Raw genomic sequence first — 21,723 nt, 5'->3', positions numbered from 1 at the left:
GGCGGGCGGAGGCGCCCCCGCATTCCAGCACACAGCGCGCAGCGGCGGCGCCGCCCCGCCCGCCCCCGGCAGGAGGGGCCGGGCCCAGCGGGGTCACCCGGCGGCGGAGGGGGCTCGGGCGGGTGGCGTGCGAGGGGGAAGGGGCGCCCGCCCGAGGAGAGGGTTCGTGCCCGGGGGTAGAGGTGGCGGCCGCGGGGTTTGTCCGTGCCCGGCCCCGCTGCCGTGTGCTCCTTTGTCCCGTTCAGGGATGATAACTCCGGCTCTGAGGCGGTGCCCACCCGAGGCGAATCCAGAGAAGGGAAGAGGAGCTGGTGAAGGGTTTGGAGCGCARGTCTAGTGAGGAGCAGCTGAGGGAACTGCGTGTGCTTGGCCTGGTGAAAAGGAGGGGCTCGGGTGACCTTATCACTCTGCAAGCACCTGRAAGGAGATTGGGGTGAGGTGGGGGTCGGTCTCTTCGCACAGGCAACTAGTGAGGACAGTCTTAAGCTGCACCAGGGGAAGCTTAGGTTGGATATGAGTCACAGGAAGAGTGGTTAGACATTGGAATGGCCTGCCCAGCGAGGTGCTTAAGGAAAGACGATGTGGCAGTTACTGCCATGGTCTAGCTGACATGGTGGTGTTTGGTCAAAGGTTGGATTCAATGGCCCCAGAGGTCTTTCCCAACCTAACTGATTCTTTGATTCACTCTGCTCCAATGGTCCAGGTCGCTAAACTACTCAAATTGCTCTCAAAACATAAAGTGCCTCATGCAATCACAGGACTCAAAACCTCCATCATTTTTCCTTATTCTTCCAAAACTGGGGAAAACCCAAAAAAGTTGGTTTTGCGGAGCCCAGCCATGCACTCACCAGCTGCAACAGAGAGCTCAAGAATAGCATCTAGTCCTGCTGTCTGCCAATCCCAATACTAAATGAGAAATCCAAATTTCTCAGTGGTTCTTTCTTCTCTTGGGCACTCACAAGGCTCTTCAACGTGGTTATCTGAAAAGTTTCCTTGGCCCTGAAATTCCTCAGGTCGAGCTGATCTATAAATCTCAAAACTTTCAGCAGAAGCCAAGTTCCTATTGAGCTGACATCACCAGGAGGCTGCAAAAACCCCTCTCTCTGTGTTATCTGGCCAGCTTCAAAGTGAGCTGTGCTGCATCTCCTGGCAGTGGGTGCAAAGACAGGGCCAGCCACCCCGGCTGGCAAAGCAAAAACGTTTCTGGGGAAACCAAATGGGTTTTTTTCAAATGGGTTGTTTGTTCAAAAWCAATGGGTGAGTGCAAACTACATCAGGAATTGTTGAAGGAGCATCAAGATACTTTGTTAGACATTTAAACTGAGAATCTAAAATGTATCCCCGCTCTGTTAGTAACAGCTTTCCTGGCCTGGACAGCAGAGGTGTGTGCTGRCCAATCTTGCCAACTGGCCCTACTTCTACTTAGTTATTTCTGTTTCCAAGGGCAAGCTCCTTTCTCCAGCTCCATATATGCCTGCCTGTCATTTTCATCATTCACAAGAGAAACTCTGTAATACACGTATATTGTATGATGAATTTATATATATTTTTATATAKTATGGATTTGAGAGAGGYTGCCCTAAAACCTTAACCCAAGGTCCCTTGCCTAGGCACCACATCCATGTGTCTTCCCTTCTTCTGCTCTCAGGATGGACATAGTTTGGAGCAGGGTGCTTGGATGACAGCCATGCTCTGGTATTAAYACAGGCTACAGCTCTGAGCAGCTACTCTGCCAGGGAAACTTGAACGCATCGGGGGACAGACTCACATCAAAGCTTTGCCTTTCCAAAATACATGGATGCTACTGGCTCAGACTACTTGGCTCCAAAAAAATCTAACCCAGCTTTAGTCCAACTTCTCSAAGTAGTTTTGACATTGACATTGCCTACTCCTCTTCCTGCAGAGCTTGCCTTATTTGCAGACASCTCTTTGCTCAACACTTTCCTTACGCCAGGCAAACGCAAAAGATGCATTCCCTGGTGAAAATCTCCTTTTGAGCTCTAAGTCAAGTCAGAGCCGTTCACAAACCCCCTAAACTCTAGGGCTGCCTCATCAGATTTATAGGTTAAAACCCAAGTTACACCCCTTGTAAGATATGCCAGCAGTCAAGCACGGTTAGTTCTCCAATGCTTTCCAAAAAAATCCCACATGTGCACCCCAAGAAACCTTAGCAGCACACGGAAGTGGCTACACCAATTATTTCGTGGTTGGGATGCTTTCAAGCAGCTTGAATGTAGATAGTCCTGCAGTGAATATGTACCATGAAAGTAAAGTTCCACATCAAAGCCTGTAATGTCTGCAAAGAATGCAATCATAAATAAAAACTTCTGCCAAAACAAGAAACTTGACATTAACACTCAGATGGATTGTTTCCATCCTGCATCAGCTGGAGAGCAGGGAGCTGAAACTGCATTGCTAATAGAAAGCATACTTCAATATTAACATCCATCTGTTATAAAAATAAAGGCACTGTATTTAGAATTGTTAAAGCATTTTAGATTACTTGAAGTTCCTAAGGGAACTTTGGTTCTTTCCTTTGTGTATAATTTCACAACTAGATTTGACATAAGTGACCTTTTAGGTTCATTGTCTGGAAGCAGGTTTTTTTGCACCATCTGGTTTTCCTCATTTTTTTTTTCTAGTGACCAGATTGCTTAGGCTTCTCTGAAAGCACCACTATTAATGTTATCTTAATAGTATTTTAATGTTTATCACTTCAATAGAGATCTCTTTCACCTTTCAGAAACCAGTCTGACCAGATTTCTTAACTTTTGTACCCTGCATGTATGCCAATGTGCCATAACTGTCTATGTTCATGTTGTAAAAATGTGTTTATAGTTCCAGTGTTCWAAAAAATTAAATATTAATTGCTTCCCTGTCCAGAATAGATCCTACAAGCACTTGCTTTAACAGTACTAACACTATTCAGAGCYGCACACCATATATACACTTTGCAGTGTTGTGCTCTGAGAGGAATCTCTTTTGGTGCTAGTGGAGAAAAAGCATTGCTGTCTGGGTTTAAAAAGGTCTCAATTTGTTTTGTTTTGCCACTTTTGCTACTTGCAAGGTGTCATGTTTGAAGATCAGAATGGGCCAAAATTTCAAGCTCTATGCGGCATCACTTACATCTCAGAAATTCTGGCCTTAATCCTTTTGAACAAGCTTGTTCTACAGCTCTCAGTAGACACAGGTCTCATGATGAGAGGAATCTAATAATTTTTTTTTAAAGAGTCARTAAAATTCTCTGACTCATAGCCATTTCACTGTGGCACCTCCTCCCTCCTTCCAGCATGAAGGTTTCCACATCTGTGAGGTGAACAGGATCAGTAGAAAAACACATACTAAAACTACCTTAAAAGCTCCTTGTTGGTGAGTAGCACTGGTTGGTTGTACCTTACAAGGTCAGCAGAAACACCATGTTCTCACTTCTGCCTAGAAATGGGTGTAATAGGGGTCAGTTTGAGGGAATATGAATTTACAGAAGGTTATCCACACTTARCTACTCACCCTTTGCTTTTTCAGAAAAGCACACAAAATAGATTGCATTTATTATGGTTTTGCTGCCTTCTTGGATGGAGTCAATACTGTGAAGGGGCAAACTTTGGCAAAGTCATCATTTCATATAGTACAAAATATCACACACAAATGAGGCTAAGACTCTTCAAAATGGTATTTACTGAAAGTTACTTTTTATACTCACAGGGTATTTCTCCACAAGCAATTGGGCTTAATATTTGTGCCTATTTTAACACARCCTTTTCAAAACATCTTTAGGCTTCTAACATATGACTGTTTCCAGCTGCTGTGGCTGTGATTTTACCAAGCAGTAAACCCAGCATTCAGACTGCCACTGCCGGACCTAATCCACCACAGCCATCTGACTCARAGCATGAACCTGGCACAAAACACATCCTGTCAAGTCCTGTTTGTTTCAAAATGCTCTGAACAGTTAATTTTTTGCCATCAGGCTTTACGCAGTTCCTATTTATGTGGATGGTTCCACATGATTTCAGTCCATGGAAGGGAGACACAGGAGGTACCGAGTGCTGGGAAAAAYATTCTCTCAAGTTTGCAGCTGAAAGCTGTGCAGCTGAGTGTCAGGGCTAAGCACACACCATCTAATCCTCTGCAGCAATTCCTGGCTTCTAAAACTAAAGTTGTCTGAGTAACTGTTTGGAAGGGGAGGGTAATGTTGTGCCTGGAATTACAGTGACACAGCCTAAAGAGACATGCAGCTGCAACAACTCATAAAACTGTTTTTAAAAGCCTTTCTCATTTRAGAGCACTGGTGTAACTGGATTTGGAGCTGTGGATATTTTGTCTTGGGTGATGGCAGGATAGGGAATGGTGTGCCTGGTGTTTGACAACAGTTCCCTGGATGAGCAACTGTTTCTGAAGAAACAGCCCTCTGCTCTTTGGCACTGGCTRATTGACAACAGGGATTATGTGGGGAGGAGAGAAGATGTATTGTAAAATTGTAGGGAGAGAGAAAGAGCAAGGGAGGAGGAAGACCCCCTTTAGAAGGAACATGTGGTTGTGTGACGGGGCTCAGCTGTTCTGACCACTGGCCTGTCCCTTGGTTTCCCCTTTGCTCCCAGCAAGTCAAATTCCATGCTGCATGACCGCTTTCAATAAGTCCTGCTGGGAAGAGTCTGTCTTATTCACTTCAGGTTCAGAGATTCTGCCTAACTGTCCTAAACACCGCTGCTTTTAAGCCACAGTCCTCTTGCTCCTGCTTCTCACCAGGCTTCCTATGCCCTCTGCCTTGGAAGTGTCACTCAGCCAAACCCATTTGGGATGTTCACCCCTGCTTTAACTGAGCCCTTCATTCCTCTGTTTCCTCCTCCACTGAGTCTTAGCCCTGTCTTTCCCGAAAGAGCAGCCACTGCCTGTTCTCCTACCTGTTGCAAGCACCAGCTCGCCCTCTGAYAACCAGGCAATATTTAACCTGAGTTTTACTCTCTGGAAGAGCTGTACCTTTCCAGCACCAGGGACTGGAAAAGGGGTTCAAGACTGCATAGTAGCAAGGGGAGGGTACTTTAAATCATGCGATAAGACTAAAAAGAGACTAAAAAACTTCCAGCATTCACTCCAGCCCAGCTCTCCAACTTTTGCTGTTTGCACCAGTGCAACTGTTCTAAGGRGAAAAGTTCAAAACATTGCCTAAATAAACATATAAACCTTTCCACTTTGCCTCCAGTAATTGTTCAGTCAACAGAAASATCGTTTCAGTAGCCTGAAATAATCCCTAAGAATCAGTGAAGTGTATGAGCATTTTCCCGAGCACACTCTCTGTGCACTCCCATGGAATTGTACGGGCTTTTTCAAATGCTCAGCACTTAGCCATGCTGTTGGCTTTCCATGCTAGGAAAGCTACACCAGGCAGGATGCCCACTTATTGATCCAAACAAAGCACCCAAGGGTGTTTCTCACCCTTCTGTTCTCAGGGCAAGTTATGGGGTTGCAACAGTTTCAAGAGAGGTTTAAACTAGGCTTAGCATTTCCKTTAAATATGAAAAATGCGGTGCTCTGTGCAGAGAAAATAACTTTTCTATTGTTCTCATTTTTTTTTCTTGACAGGAAGGCAGAAAAAAAACCTAGCAAACAAAACAAAAGCTGTCATTAACAGCTGCCCCTCACCTTTGACACATGGGWAAGCATCAAAACCCCATTATTAATGTCTCCCTTCTCACTCTTCTCTTCCATGTATGTCTGCAGTTCATCTTAAGCTAATAAACCTCTGCTCACAAGATAAGAAAGGAACCAGAAAACCCACCTCCCATCCATCCTTGCAGAATGATCCYTGCCCCTGGTCTTTTGTCTGGGGACCTGCAGGAAGGGGTCTGTGTCTTACTGGGGATGAAATGGTGATCCATCCCTTTCCTCTCCCAGTCTGGGCTGGGTTGCTGAGGCATTGCTGCAGGATAGGAAAATCATCAGTCCTGTTAACCATATCCTTGACAGTTTGGAGGCCTTCTCTGGGACAGATCCTGTTGACATCTGAACTCAGTGGGCTTCAGTTAAGGAAAAATAAGCTGAAAAAGCATAGTGAAGAAAAAGCAAAATGCAAGCTCTGTTTCATGCTAATAAAAGTTRTTTMTTCTCCCTACAGTTCTTGCATGGCTTACAAAAGTAGATTCCCTGTCTCAGGTGGAAATGTACTCYGATATTTCAGATCTATGAGATATTAAGATCTGTCTTAAGAGCTGTAGATTTAGTTGATATGTGAACACTGTAATATAGTACATGCTGTAATATAACACAGAGCTCCATCTTCTGAAACACAAATAAAGTATTTAATAATTGGCTTTTTGTTTATTTAGGATGCTCAGTAAAAATGTCATAGTTGTGATGACTGTGCCATCTCCTGACTTCAGTGGGAAATCTGGCCTCTTACTGAGATAAGAAAACATCCAAATATTAACATTAATGTTTCATACAGAAACTTTCCTGGAAGACAAGTCATATTACCYGCCCTCGTCTGGCACTTTGGAAAATAAGCACTTGTTTAGCAGTCTTGTCTGCAAAGTGTGAAGATGTCTGATTGTGACTGCAACTGCTTATTGAAGTCACCAGTCTAACAGAAATGCTGAATAAGGGGRGGTCAACTATCATAACCTCATTATGAAGCTTGATCTACATTTAAATTTTTTGCCAAGAATATATATATGGGAACAGGAATGCAAAATATCTGTGTTCTTCTTCCCCTTACACAAGCAAAAGCTCTAGATCAATTTCAGTGGTGCTGTCTGCAGAATTTCAGTAAATTGTACTGGGCAAAGTGATTTTCAGTCAACATCACCTTTCCATGCTAGGAGGCTGTGCCTAGGATAAGTAGATCCTAGGATAATGATGTAAGAGCTGTCATCCTGCCTTGGAGGAAAGTCTGCCCACCCTGTACCCCATTAACATCTTCTGCTTCTGGAATTCAAGTTCTAGGGGTTTTTCAGCCAGAAGTCATGTAATGGCTTCATCACTGATGTACTGCTTTTATGTAAAATCACCCAATCCTTTCCCTCTCATCTTTAGTTTTGACCTCTAAAATATGCTGTGGTACAAARTTTCATAAACCAGATTGCCTGTGTTTCAAGGTGACCTGAGCTCTGAGCTGACAAGATTGTGAAGATACATGGTTAGACCSTGYATTTGGGAGGAGAGCAAGAGAATGGCCAGCACTGATCCCGCAGCTGAATCARTACAGTATTCACAAACCACATGCACACCATGGGATGCAGCTCCTCCAGCCTGTTGCAGCCACAGTGTACAAGAACACTCTCCAGTGTGCCCACGGGCTCTGCCAGAACATTCTACATCCCTTTCCTAAAGGTCTCTGCTGCTGACTGTTCCATACCCTTGATTTATTTGTCATTCCAGGGCATGAAACATTCCTGCAGCTCAGCTGTCTTCCTGGGCCTCTCCTGACATGCYGTCCAAAGGTCATCAAATACAATCTTCCCTCACCCATAGCCTCTTGCCTTGGGTGTCTGCCAAGCTGAAGCTAAGTGGTAGCACTCGTGGTTCCATGAGGCCTCTCAGGTGCTTAAGCAAACAAAGACTGGAGGGGAACAGATGCCTCRGTAGCAGGTTCAGGCTAGAAACACTCACTGGTTTCTGTGTGGGACTTCCTGTTCTCCCCTCCTCCTCTCAGGCTGAATGCCCTTGGAGGATGGTTCATGCTGTGTTTCTCTCTCAGCAGCTGCAGAATGTTCTGTTTCTCAGTTATGTCCAAAGCAGCTTTGCAATTTAAAAGTCAGCATCTGCCCAAACCCTCACTTTTCTTTAGCAGCTGCATCAGTCAGGCTAAAGGAATGGATTAGTATCTTAGTTAAAACTGGATTACTTAAGTGTGGTCTTCCTCTCATCYCTTACATTTGCACTGTTTCAGCTCTAAACACATTCCCTTAGCTACAGCCCAACTGCCAGCTCCTTGTTAAAAAGGAAATAAATCCTTCCACCTGTTCATGTAGAATTAACCACCCAAGCCTGCCAATTCAGAATTACACTGCACTATGACCCAGGGTGCCTAGCTGATTTTCCAACAGTTGGGATGAGGACACAGGGTTTGCGTACATAAGGGAAAGAGGGACTTCAGTGCTGGCAGTGGTTGTCAGCAGCAGATGACAATTTGTGCTGAAYAGGATCTTCTGGCTCAAAGCAAAGACAGGAACAACTTCTTGAGCTGTTTCAGCCTGACTGGAGCTTGTTTTTATCTTGCTTTCAAAACAGCACAGATCAGTTTGTTTCTGTCTATGCTGCAAACCACGTGAATTTCTGCGCTGATCTAACCTCACTTTTTACTGCTACCAATACTTTGGTAGCTGTGTATCGAACTGCAAAGAGTCCCAAACAGGTCTGACTTTGCTGAACACCAAATCTGTTACAGTTCTAAGTCTTCCATTCTTGTGGTGCAAGAAATACTGATGGCATGATTTAAATCCACATCAATAACCTACTCACCCAGCTCCTGGAGAAGAATCTTGATAAAGTAATCCTAGCATGAAGGTTAGCTCYGCAAAATTGTTCCAACTCAACATTTTATCTACATTCACTGCAGTTTTTTTTCTTTTCTTTTTCTTTTTGCTGTCTGTCCATTAAAGCAGATGTGGTATGTTTACAGCTGTTAAATGATATGCAAATGACCACAGGAGCTGACTGGARGATGAATAACTCCCATCAAGCAGCAGCAGCAAAAGGTATTTTGAATTGCTGGTAATACCAGTGCTGCCTTGATAAAGACATCCCCACATGCTGATTACAAGGACACAGGAGGCAAACAGAAGAAGGCTTATCRCCTTCTGACAGAGGCAATGATGTCAGGGCCATGATCTCAAGGCTAAGTCTCAGAGAATCCTGCACAATGATATCTAAATAAAGTTGCACAGCAAAGACTGCACGAATCTTGGTTCCAGGGAAGTCAAGGCAAATGCAGTAAACAAGGAAAAGTTTCCTGTGCAGCACTTCAGAGAATCTGGTCTTAAAGCAGGCAGTGATTTGTCTCCTCCACATTTCACAGTGGGTAGTTTGAAATCTGAAATGTGGTATGGCTCAGATGGCCCTCAGTGCAAAAGGTGCCTATACATATTACTGGTAATTGTTTGTAGGACCTAAATTTAGGGATGCAGGATAAACTTTTAAACCCAGTAAAATAATCCTGATACAATATCTATTACMGCTGCCTAATATTTTCTGCTATTGTGTGAGAAAAGTGAGCAGGCAGGACACACTGGGACACAGACTTCACYTGCAAGCCTGGCTTTGTCTAATGCAGATGTAAACTTGCTCCCCTTTGTCATAGTTGCTTACTGCTCTTTCCATGTTTGRCCCTCTCTGTTCAAGTCACATTGCAGCAGGAAAGAAACACGGATGCAGGACCAACTCAMTTTTCTTCTGCTTGGCACTAGCAATGAGGCATTTTCAGAAACACCTGGTATCTTTAAACATACATCTACCCACAGGATTTGCAGTGGCATGACTGTGGAGAGGCTGAGCTAGCACATCATAGGCCAGCTTCCTGGTTATACAAGTCTTAGTTGTTTCAAAGTTTGGATGGAGAGGATGTTTTCAGGTCTTCTTGCTGCCAGTTCCCCAGCTGCCATACTGTAACTTTGACAAAAATGTTTCTCCGTCAGAAATCTAAAGAAAGGTCTTTCCACAGCCACACTGCCCACAAAGGTCAATTCACAGCCTGACAGCTGGCTCCCTTGACTTCATTAGCATCTACTCCATCCATTCCCAGGTCAATGCACTTTTTACAGCTGCTTGTCCCTTCCTTGCTGAAGAAACATTGACCTGCAGCAGGAATGGAGGGAACTACCAAGATGGAATACAGTGGGAGATAAGATATACAGGCCACATAAAGGGAGTCTGCWGATTATTTTCATTAGCACTGGCAACTCACAGCTGCAATAGAGAACAAGGTGTCAGAAAAGGAAGGCTACTGCAGTTACACACAATATCAAGGAAGCAAAAGAACTGGCTACAGAGGAAGGTTTCAGCAAAACACACCGAGTGATAAGGTGCCTCTCCCACACAGCACTCAAGCCTGAGCTGCCCCAATAGGTATGGAAGGAGAACAAGGGACCTGACATTATGTTTCATTAGACACAACATGAGATAACAGCATGCTGTTGGCACAGGTTGCACTGCTATGAGATTTTTTAAACATTTTTGTGCATTTGCTCACATACCTTAGGCAGCTAGGCTATTTCTCTGCCACAATCACTGGTTGATAGGTACTCTGAAAACATTAAGGATACTAATTTGCTTTAGTAAGGAAGAAAAAATACAACATTTGTAATTGGTGCTAAGTGGACAACACTGCATGCAAATGCTGAATTTTCAGCTTTTAGACAGCTGTGCTGGTAGGCATTGCTTTCTACTTTACTTCAGTAATTTCTCTGTGCTACAACTCCTAATGCTGGAAATTGTGCCACCTGGTTTAATTCCCCTTTTGGAACTTAGCGATGTAAAGTGATGATCATGGAAAAAATTTATTTTTAAAACCAACCACCTACTGTCTTGCCTTGGTGCTAAGGCAAACACACACATGGCACCCAGGGAAAAAAGCAAGGTGCACAGCATGACAGTCTGCACAACTAGCCAAGATCTGACCTGGCAGCTGAGTCACAAGACAGAGCAGCACAGAGAAAGCTTATCTCTGTGCATCTTTTTTTTCCTTTCATCACATGCTTCAGGGGAAGTCAGCTGTAAAACCAGGAGTTTCGTTTCTGTAATGAGTTTTAGCTTTGTGTGAAGATGCAAGCTTTGTCAGAGTACGTGCAGTTCTGGTCCCAGGTGCCAAGTAGAATTGCAACTCTCTTCAGCAGCATTTAAAAGTTTCAGCATTTACATATGCCTTGCAACTATGAAGTTGCTGTGAAGATRCCACCAATACCCTGCCCAGGAGCAGAAGCGAGACCGGGACCTACCAGATCTGATGTTCAGGAAGGAAGCTCAAGGTCTCTCWCAAGTATGAGCTCTAAGCTGCCTTTCACAAGCTCTTCTCAGTCAGAAGCATCAGCAACATTTAATCAAAGAAACACTGACAGCAAAGATGCTGAACTCTGTGTAGACCACATCCCTGTTTATCAGTGATATGTCTTCCATGTAAGAAGCCAACATGTCAGCTTGGGCTGCCCCTGTGTAGGGCTCTGCTCTGTGCACAACCAGGAACAGCAGCAGTGATCATAAATTCTTTCGAAAGGTTCAGCTCAACACCTTGCAAAACCAGGAACTTGCTGACATAATAGAGCTTTTCTGCAGACTCAGATCCAAATCTTGGTTTACAAGAAAGCATTCAATTCCATATAGGGTTYAGTATTTTGTAATTGAAAATGTAATCAATACAGTAACTCTATTTCCAGTATTGTTTTGTTTTGTTTTATTTCATTGAAACAACACACAGCTTAACCATTCTGCATCTGRGGGTAAAGGATGGTATTACACAACCCAGGAAGTAGATGATGAGACAGACAACTCTGAGAAAAGACAATGCCATSCCTGCAGTCCTCAAGATAGTGATTTAAAGACAAAAGTACTCCTTATTCACTTATTTCACGCCTTTATGAAAAGGAAGAGCAAAAACATCCTACAGATCCAGAAACTATGGCAATTCATCAGATTTATGTATTAAATCACATTTCAGGCAAAAACTACAAATATATAAATACAAATTAAAACATCGTCCAAAACGTTTCATCGAACATTGTAATGTGAGAGCAAACTTTGTCTTCAAATTACCCAATTAGAAAAAAATCTAGTTTCATCGTTATGCAATTAGTTGGTAAAGCAAATATTGACTGTGACAAGTTTAGCCTGAATATACTTAGAAGTAAAAACTCCGTATTTAAAATATATTATTTTGCTACACTTTGTTGTAAAGATATGAGATTTACCATAGACTTCTCAAAAAATGTAGAGCTTTCTAGTAGGCTATCAGTAAGGGCTTTGCCATTTCCCTTTTTAGGTTCATAGTGCAGGCTGTTAATACAGTTGTTTTCCTCCAAGCCTTAGGCAGCTCTGAGAAGCAAAATACCATTTTACCCTCAAGTTATCAATTTCATTTGATACTTTCAAAATAACACTTTTTAGYACAAGCACTTTTTTATTAAGCACTTTTTCTGTCAATTTCAAAAAGATTTCTGAGTTTTGCTGGTTTGGTTCGCTTGTATTTTTTTTGTCATTGTTACTGGCTTTTTTTCTTCTCTTTTTTGGTTTTCTCTCTTTTGGTTGCTTAAGCCATACAGAGAACTTGGGTGTTACCATACGAGCTAATTCCTTCCGTACTCCTGAATGGACATAGTTGCTTTTCAGTGAGTCATGCAGAAGTCACTTTCCTAACCAGAGGTACTGAATATCCTTGTGAAGATACAAAGTGTATCAGCTGAACAGTGCTTTGCTTTTGCTGCAATAGTTGATATSAATTCCCAGACACAGTATTTCCACAAGGCTGAAAGATAACGCTTCTCTGGCTGCTGCCAGCATACACAAGCTGTGCACAGACACACACACACACTTCTACACTCTGTTAGGATGGGCTCTGGAGAAGAGCTGGTGATCAAGCAACCCATTTTTCACTCTTGCCCTCTCCCCACAACCCTGACAAATTTCTCTGCTTTTTATTCAGCAATGCCTCTCCCAGGAGACAGTAAGTCATCCAAAAACTGTATGACACTGCACAGAGACCCCAAAATATCATCACAGAACAAAGCAAGGCCTTTTTGCTTCTCACTCTTTGACAGCACTTCATTTTTAAAAAGCACATTTGGGAAAGTTTACATCCCGTTAGATACTCAACTTCCTTTCTTTGCTTACCATCAAGGCCTGCTGTGTCCTAGAGATTCTACCACCTTTGCATTAAGAACATTCCCTTCCCTTCTGCAATGAGCACCTTTGGTTTACTGTGCCCTGGACAGGTCATCTAGCAGGACAGACCATTCACATCACAAGTTTTCATAGCATTGTCAACATCCATCATTAAAAGGAAAGTCTGTGGCCTCAATGCAGGCAAAATGTGTGTAGTCATCTAAATTTAACTTACCTCAGTCTTCCAGAAAAAGGTCCAAATTTCCAGGTTACTTATTAATTTACCACATAAGTTATACACAAAATTGCCCAGGTTTGCACAGTCACCTTGGATAAGCTCTAAAACATGGAGAATCCATGAATCTGTATATTTTAGCTCCCAACAGTCACACAGCACAGATACAAACATATTAATGTTAGTCTCCTTATATACAGTTTTCTCTTGTCCACTGACGAAGAACTCCAACACTTATCTGAGCAGCTGAYTGCACTTACAGTAAAGTTCACAGTAAAGTTACTTTTGTTCTGCAAGACAAACAAAAGTAGCTTCAAAGAACATCGCTTCTTATGTATCACGTAGATGCTGGACTACCAGGAAAGAGGAAAAAAATACCAGAAATTCTGGATCAAATAAAATTAAGCCCAGAACAKGAGTAGTAAGCTACATGCTTCGAAAATCTGGTAAGGCTATCATTGCCATAATCCCTCAAGAACAGACAGATACACGGTCACTGTAACAACGTTTTTCTTAACTTGGATGAGCTTCTCCTGTATGAGAAGCTGCTGATTTGAAAGAGTGGATGTTCCAGCATCTGTGATACCCCAAACACCTGTGAGAGTCCACAGAGAAAATGAGGAATTCTTTGCCTAGTCCTTCATACCTCATATCTACTTCTGAAGTATACTATCACTAAAAGAAGTAAACAACAAGATTTAGTTCAATCACTCCGATGTAATAATGCCAAGGATTTCATCTTCGTTTTGTGCCCCCAAAGCCTGAAAAAAAAAATAAAAAAAAAAAGTCAGCTTCACCAAAGCCTTTCCACTGAATCCTAGCTCTAAAAATGCTAAAGGTGCCAAGGGAGATGAGGTAAACATATTCACATGAACTAGAGCAGCAAGCAACTGTGGGCTGACTGGCTTGGAAACTATTCTGTTCTTACAGATTAGACAATCTGCATCCTCCAGAGAACATGTTCGTGCATGTTTGCTAGAGAAGGGCATGCACAGTGCATATCAGAAGTGAAAGCCTTAAACTAATGCACTTTGCCAGTGAAGACAAGCCCAATGCTGGTGGTGCCATGCYCACCTTAGGCCTGTGAGGAATTTCATGTCCCACAGTGTACCTCTGCTTCCAYAGGGAATGGAAGTAAGGGACATCGTTACATGCCCATCTACACCAACTGGTAAAATAAAACAAGGATACCCATTGAATCTCAACTAACATCTGCATGTTTTYGGTAAGTCAAAGTTTCTTGAGCTTCAGGAAATTAGAAGGTGCTTTGCCTTACCAGATGCAGTTCTTGTTCCTGAACTGCTGCCTCCTGTGAAATTCCTTGAGTGCCTATTCATAGGAGGTGCAGCTGTAGGATCTGTCCACATACTGTGATATGGGGAATGTGGCTGCCCTCTGGCATGAAACAGAGTAGAAGGAAGGTTTCATTAGTAACTTTAGGAAAAATGAAGATACCATTCCAAACAAGAACTGTACCTCCAAGGGAAAACCATAAGCAGTTATTTAAAAGCTGGAAACATTCCTATTTAGTGTATTTAACATGCTGACAGTAAGGATATCCAGTGCTGTGATATCATAATCCATGAACTTTCAAAAGGAAATTAAGCTTCATTCTTCAGAATAAGTAATTCTAACAATTGCAAATGAGAATTTTTTTTTCCTTCTGAAATTTTGACTTTAGATTCTATCAGATAAGAAAGAAGTTTGAAATCTGAAGTTGAAATACATTTTGGCATCACCTGCATCCCAGCCATGTTTAGCAMGAGAAAGCATCCTTCTGCTAACTATTTTGAAAAGGTTGTATCAGTAACACTAACATATCRTGATCTTTGACTCACTGACTTAAAATTGCTTGCTTCCATGGATATGGAATTTCCTGCTGTTGAAATTTACAAATAGCTCTCTCATGCTTCCTGGCACCAGCATTTTGAGGCACATAATTTCAAAAGCCTAAAAAAACAACTTAAATAATAGTGGACCAAAGACTGTTTTAAACAAAAAGAAGCCCAAGTTAGGAAGCGTGCTCATGTATTTGGATTTACTCAATTAGATCTTTAATCCTGAACAATAACATGTGGCTACTGAAATGGGGGTCTGTACAGAAATCAAGGAACTAACCTGTATGTAGATACTACATAATGYCTCAATACAAGAGTCATATATTTAAGACTTAAGAATTACCAGGTCAATAAAAACTTTAACACATTGTATCTTTGAAAAATTCTCAGCAGAGTTAATATAAGGCTTCTATTATTAAAAACAGCTCACAACTTTATAATGAAGATACTTAGCACACTYCTGTCTATATTATCTTACTATCTAATCTGTTACATTACTACGGGAATAGACTCGATACACATGCAAGTAATTTGATAAATAGTGAAAACTGCTTAGGCTCTGAAGATTCCTGCAGGAATCACATATTTTCTCATGCAAAGCCTAAATTGGCAGCAATTGCTCTCTTTACACTGAATCTAAAAATTATGCACTTCAAATGTCTAAAAGTCTTGAGCAAATATGGCCATCCAGATTAACTTCAGGGAAGATTACACTGATACAAGAGACCCATCTACAGATTGTTATATGCTTAATATGACTATCGTGTTCTAAGGCATTCTGCAGATAAATTAAACAATTYAAATTTGCAGACCACCATGCCAGGTCAGAGGAAGCAGAATGAAGCACCTCAGTCTTTCCAATTCTTCCTCAGAAACACGTTTGAAATGTCCTGGAGACAGGTGCTAAAAAAATCTTCTAGTAGTAAGACTTTATAGCTTGAATGACACAGGCCTCAAAACTTAGAAACAATGTTAATATAGTATATGACACCGCCCCTGAAAGTTTAAATACTTAAAATCTATTAGGATGAATATTTTACCTGTAACTGCCTGCCAAGTAGCCTAGCAAGCCTCCTGTTCCTAATCCAGTCCAAAATCCGGCTCTTGCACTGGTTCCATGCTGGGAATGAGTTCCAAAGCTGTTGTCATCTTAAACAAAATGAAAATAGGAAGCATCAGTTAGTAGCAGCCTAATCCTCAGGCCAGCTGTTGCAACCAGATTCTCTCTCCTGTTAAAGATAATGGAAAATTAAACAACAAACTGTTCCTGATTTCAGTAGATTCTTGACCAAGCTTAACTTGAGAGGCCTCACATTTCAGAAAGCAGGAACACCCCACATAAATGAACACTACAGTAAAGAGTTTTATGCTAAAAATCTGCTTCCACTTCATCTCACAGCCCTGACATTTGTAAAACATAGAAAGAGTCCCTGCCTGCTGATTACTATAARGAGACAAGTTAGATTAAAAATAGAAAAGGAAATCAAGAAAGAATAATCTGCTGAAGGTCACAGAGCAGGCCAGAAGCAGATTCAGGAACACAAATCAAATAGGTAACACCGTGCAGTGAGCAAACCACAAAGACACACAGCTCCTAATCTCACTGAGCACAGCTGCACAATTTGAGTCACTGAGGCTCAGTGTGGCACTAACATTACTGGTATTGTTCCTGGTAATCCTAGTCTGGCACTTGTTATCGAAAGACAAGCTAACTGCAATCACATTGCAAGGTTTTTATTATGTATGAGTCGCCAAGCTTGACAAATACCTTGACAAAACTGCAAGCATATCAAGTACATTGTGGGGAAGGAGAGTCACAATTTTTTTTTACATGTGACCTGTGTAACATGAGGTTCTGAGTCAGAATGAATGTCTCCCAGTTAGAAATAAAAAGAGAAAATACAAAGTAGAATGATTTCCTGGTCTAGCAAAAATCATGGATGCAAGAATAAGCTCAACCACAGGTTTAGCACATAAGGAAGTATAAAAATGACTAAAGGTAACATTAGAGTCTCCCTGAAAAATGCCCACTTGAACAAGCGGGCCAGAGACGACATAGGTAAAAAGTACAGAGGGCCTGGTTTATCTTCAAACTGGTATGGGTTGTTTAAAGTCATAGAAGACAAAACAGTAATGAAATAATCAGTTTCAGTCTACCCTGGATTTGACATTGAATTTCTTTCTGAATGTGTGGGGAGAAAGATAAACTCCCATTAGGATGACAAACCATTAAATTATACTGCTTTGGAACAACAACAACAAAAAATACTTAATTTGCCACAAAACCAGTGTTAATCAGAGATGAACCAACTCATTTGTTCAAAAGCACCATGACTGAACACTGACTCAGGAAATTGAGTAATTTTTTGTAGAAATGTCTAGAGTAAACATTAAGAATCATGTCAAACCACTAACAGAGAGAAAGCAGAATTTAATTRAGATAGTCTAGCTAAACAAGTTCCACAGGACACATTCTGCATGCTACAGGGATTTAAAATGAGGCAAATTAAATATTAACAGCAATATGTGAACAACATTGCCTTTTATTACTGTCCAGATTTCCAAAGACTAATACACATTCAGATGTGCTTCTGCTCTGCTACCACAATGTAAGGCAGACACTAAATGCATGAAATATTAACATTTCGTATTTTTAATCTGGCTCCACRTTTTAGAAGTTTTCCTTCTTACTTGGTCTGAAATCTAATGAGAAATCATTGAGATGCCTAACTAAAAATGTCACGAGTTAAGCATTATATGGCCCCCAATGTGTATTTTAAGCATGTCAATTTTCAGCAATCATCAGGAAAACATTCTCAAGGCCCTACCATTCCTAGATTTCAGAGTCCTGCAATGAAAAATGCATTAGGGCATTTAACTGACAGGGACCTGGACAGAAAAAGATTGAAGTAACTCTTCAGTTTCACCTGTGCCCAGTGTGACAGAGCTCCTGTTGACCACCACAATAMAGCCAGTGCCATTCCCACACGTGGCCACTGAGGCTCACCCACCACAGACTGTCTGAAATAGCTACATGCAAACCAATCTGCAAAGCCAACAGTAATACAGAAGCAGATTCCCTTTAATTTTCTTGTGCAGGTACAGCTGAAAGTTTCTGCTGTGCACGCCCTGCCCAAGGGTATCCCAAAGAATTACACTGCACCCTCTGTTGGCCAAGCTGCTTGAGCAAAACTTGGAGAAAGTATTAATAAGTATTATTAAAAAATACACTTTTGATTAAGTGAACTTAATCCCTGCTGTAGATTTTCTTGAAAAAATCCCTTCTCTATTTTTCAAAAAAAGAAAACAAAAAAAGGAAAAAGACATTATGTAACTTGGGAAACTGTAATTTAAGTTCATTCCAGTGCTGTGAGCAGTTTTTGCATATTCAGGTGGTTAAATGAGCGGGTCAAACACCAGATGAGTAATGTTTATTTTCCTTAGACACTCTGACTGCCTACTGACGACCATTTATTAAGTGACATAAGTTTCCTGGGAAAAGAAAAACTGCCTCTTTTCCTAGCAGCAGCCTTGTCACTGCTTTTATAATTTTCAATTTCAGATGAAAGGCCCCACATGGGATTCAGATGCTGTACGGCTAATGACAGTCCAAAGACAGTGTTCTCTGCTCTGGGAACTGAATCTTTCAGCAGCTAGGACTACACTGAAGCACCTGTTAAGCAAAGGACTGGTACATGATACTCAACTCCATCAACTGCTTTTTGAATGACATCAGGGCTGAAAGACCATTCTGTAACGTTTCAAAGTGCTCCTTTGGCATGGGCTTGTTTCTGGCTGTGTAAGACCATCCTCTCTTCCAGATTACCTATGACAATTATTCTCCCTGTCACAATCCTGCTATTTTGCAGGTGATGAAAAGAAYGCTTGCAGAGCATGGGGAGATGGCTTTCCAAAGGTTCAAAGGGCAGCCTGCCCTGAAAGCCTGAAAACCAAGCCCTTATTTCCTTTTTTGAACAAAGAACARAATGCAAAGCTGCTCTGCAGCCAATTCAGCAGTCAGCTGCAAATGCTGTTGTTTTAACCCTATCCCACCTCCCCTTACCGAAGACTGAACAGGACAATTCTGCTTGCTTTTTTGAATACTGTAAATGTCTCAGAGGCCTACCTGTGAAGGTGGACTTGAAGCCAGGAGGAGGAGGTGCCTGCTGGCTCTGCCAGAAGGGCYGAGAGAATCCACCACTGTCCCCAGAACTTTGCTGAGACTGCTGGTTGCCGAGAAAGAACTTGTATGCTCCAAAAGCAAGAATGACAAGAACAATTACAACAATTGCTCCAGAACCAGAATCAGAATAATCTTTCCTTGACTGGTAATAGCTAGAGCCAAAGCTTCCGGAGTTTTTCACTCTTCTTTCACCTTCCTCAGTMAGCTCCAGCCTGAACAGCAAACTACAGGAGCCTCTTAGGATGTAAGGGTCATCTGGGTAATCGTAGCCTTCACAGCTCACTTCTATTTTTCCAAAACGGTAGGCATTTTCCAAGTCTGCTTTGCACTGCCACTAAAAAACAAGCACAATACAAAGTAAACCATACTGCCCCAAAGATGAAAACACCTGTCAGCTTCCCCAAACATACCCTGAAATAAAGCTGTAATTGTTAACAAATCATCTAAGGTGCATAAGGTAAGAGATTTCCATGCGCTCCTATTTTGAAATGGAGTAGGAATTTGATGCTTAATTTTAAATCTTGAAACTTAAAAAAAACCCTTATCTTTTAGAACACTGAAGAGTTGAAACTCTGGAAAATTTGGTTTTTCTTGACTGAACAGGTTTTTCMAATATCCCTTCTTCAGATAAAGCAATACTTATAAAAATGTGCTATATTCTATGTAGCAACTACTTAATAAATGCCTGTCCTGTGCAAAYCCAATAGCAGCTACAAAAACACAACATGTGAGCCTGAAATCTAGTGCACCCTATTCTATTTGTGTCTGTGCAGAAATCAAAAGAATCTGAAACAGACATCACCAGGCATCCATACACAACACTTAACAATTTTATTGTGGATTCTCTGGTTGAATATACACGGATTTGCGGCCTCACATTTCCTTGAGGTACCCAAACATGGAGATTTCTAACAGCATGTGATATGTATTTTGGAGAGGAAATAAAAAAGTAGTAGTCTCTAAATTAATAATTCAGGGCAGCAACACCAACTGTCAATTCATATTTGATTGTYCTTTCACAATACTGTATCAGTTTTAACAATTACTTTCAGCCTTAATTCCTGGTTATCCATGGACAGGAGCCTTKGTAATAGCTAACAAAACAGGGTCGTGACTACTTATTGACTAATACTCACATCCTAGAGTGCAAGAGAAAGTCAGGCTAGTCTGAAATTTAGTTTTTAAAYGGTACAGCTGAAGTGAAAGAAACATTTAGTAGCCCTATTCATACTAATAAAAAATGSAAATCCACACAGCAATAACAATTCAAGAGTATCCTCTGGAGTTTGCAAGTGTTTTATTTTATAAACTCGAGGGCCATTTTATTTAAAACCAACTGTCATGGCTTGTTATATTTCAAACAAATACCTGTAATAGTTCTGGAAAATCCAAACCTAAAAGTATTTAGGTTAAGTTTTAGTTGTCAGACATTATCTAACAAAAAGCACCTGAACTGACAACATAGCTCAATTCTCTTTGCTCCTTCAGAACTTATGATCTTGGGGRAAGATGATTTCATCAACAGTTTAACAAGTTTAAARCAGTTACCTGTACATCATAGCCATCCCATCCTTTGTTGTAACACTGAACAACCTCAGGGACACGGGAACACCCGGCAGAGCCTCCTGTGCACTGCAGCTGAGGGACCGCAGCTGTTCGCCTGGATGTGGTGTATTGCCCTCTGTGGAGAGTGAGCGCCTGAACATCCCGCAGCAGAACCTTCCCTGAAACAGGCAGCAAAAGGAATCACAGAATCCATTAGGCTGGAAAAGCCCTTTGTGATCACCGAGTCCAACCGCGATGACTGAACCCCACCATACCAACGAGACCACGGCACTGAGTGCCACGTCCAGTCTTCCCTAAAACACCTCTACGGACGGTGACTCCATCACCTTCCTGAACAGCCTATTTCAATGTTTAATCATCCTTCGTGTGAAAAAATTCTTCCTACTGCCTGTCAGCGCTTGTGCAGGTGCACTCCTCTTGGCCACAAGGGCCTCCTCTCAGGAAAAGCCTGGCTATAGGGAGGCCGAAATGTAACCTGCACCTTTAGCACACGGAGCTCTAGAAAGCATCAGACGCGCMGAGAGGAACACGGCAGTTCCCCATTTCCTTCCGAGGCGACTCTGGGCTATTCCTCGCCAACRGACAACGACCACTGACCGCAGTGCGGGATCAGTGCTGCGACACAAGCCAATATAGAGGGAGCCCAACCCCAAACGTCTTCCTGCCRCTGAACCAGGAACAACCCCTTCTTGCCCCGTGCCGGCCGCCGCTAAACCGGCAGCACTGCGCAGTGCCGGGCCGCAAGGAGCCGCCAACGCGCCGGGAGGGGCAGCGGGCCGCAAGGAACCCCCTTATCCCCGCGGTCTCACCTGGTCGGTCCCAGCCCAGAGCGGGTCGCGCGGCGGCGCAGAGCAGGAGAAGTACACACAAGGTAGAAGCCGCCATAGCAGCGCCGTCACCCATCACCGTTCACCCCGGGGGCGGCCGCTCGCGGCGGAAGGGGCGGGGCCCGGGGACAAGCCCCGCCCCCAAAGGGCCTTAGGCCAATGGGAGACGCGGGCGCGGCGCTCCTCGCGCTCCGCCCGGGGGGGCGGGGCTGCCGCGAGGGGCCCTGCGCGCGCGCCACGACTGAGCGTCACGCGGCCGGAGCGGGCGGG

The 21,723-nt window shown here is 42.6% G+C and overlaps 1 protein-coding gene across 1 annotated transcript; it reads right to left on the bottom strand.

Annotated features, from left to right (window-relative positions):
- Positions 1-11,356: 11,356 nt before the first annotated feature.
- Positions 11,357-21,566, bottom strand: SARAF (store-operated calcium entry associated regulatory factor). The gene is made up of 6 exons (XM_057376601.1): positions 21,436-21,566; positions 20,609-20,784; positions 19,004-19,394; positions 15,918-16,026; positions 14,316-14,434; positions 11,357-13,800 (listed from the first exon to the last, which is right to left on the bottom strand). The coding sequence occupies exons 1-6, from the start codon at positions 21,527-21,529 to the stop codon at positions 13,775-13,777; spliced, it is 915 nt and encodes a 304-aa protein (XP_057232584.1). The 5' UTR covers positions 21,530-21,566; the 3' UTR covers positions 11,357-13,774.
- Between the last annotated feature and the right edge of the window lie 157 nt (positions 21,567-21,723).

The sequence above is a fragment of the Malurus melanocephalus genome, unplaced genomic scaffold (assembly GCF_030028575.1).
Source record: "Malurus melanocephalus ecotype Western Australia unplaced genomic scaffold, MMel_1.1 scaffold_9, whole genome shotgun sequence".
In the NCBI taxonomy this organism is placed as follows: domain Eukaryota; kingdom Metazoa; phylum Chordata; class Aves; order Passeriformes; family Maluridae; genus Malurus; species Malurus melanocephalus.
The sequence above is the reverse complement of the archived record's forward strand: the minus strand, read 5'-3'. Positions and strand labels throughout refer to the sequence as shown.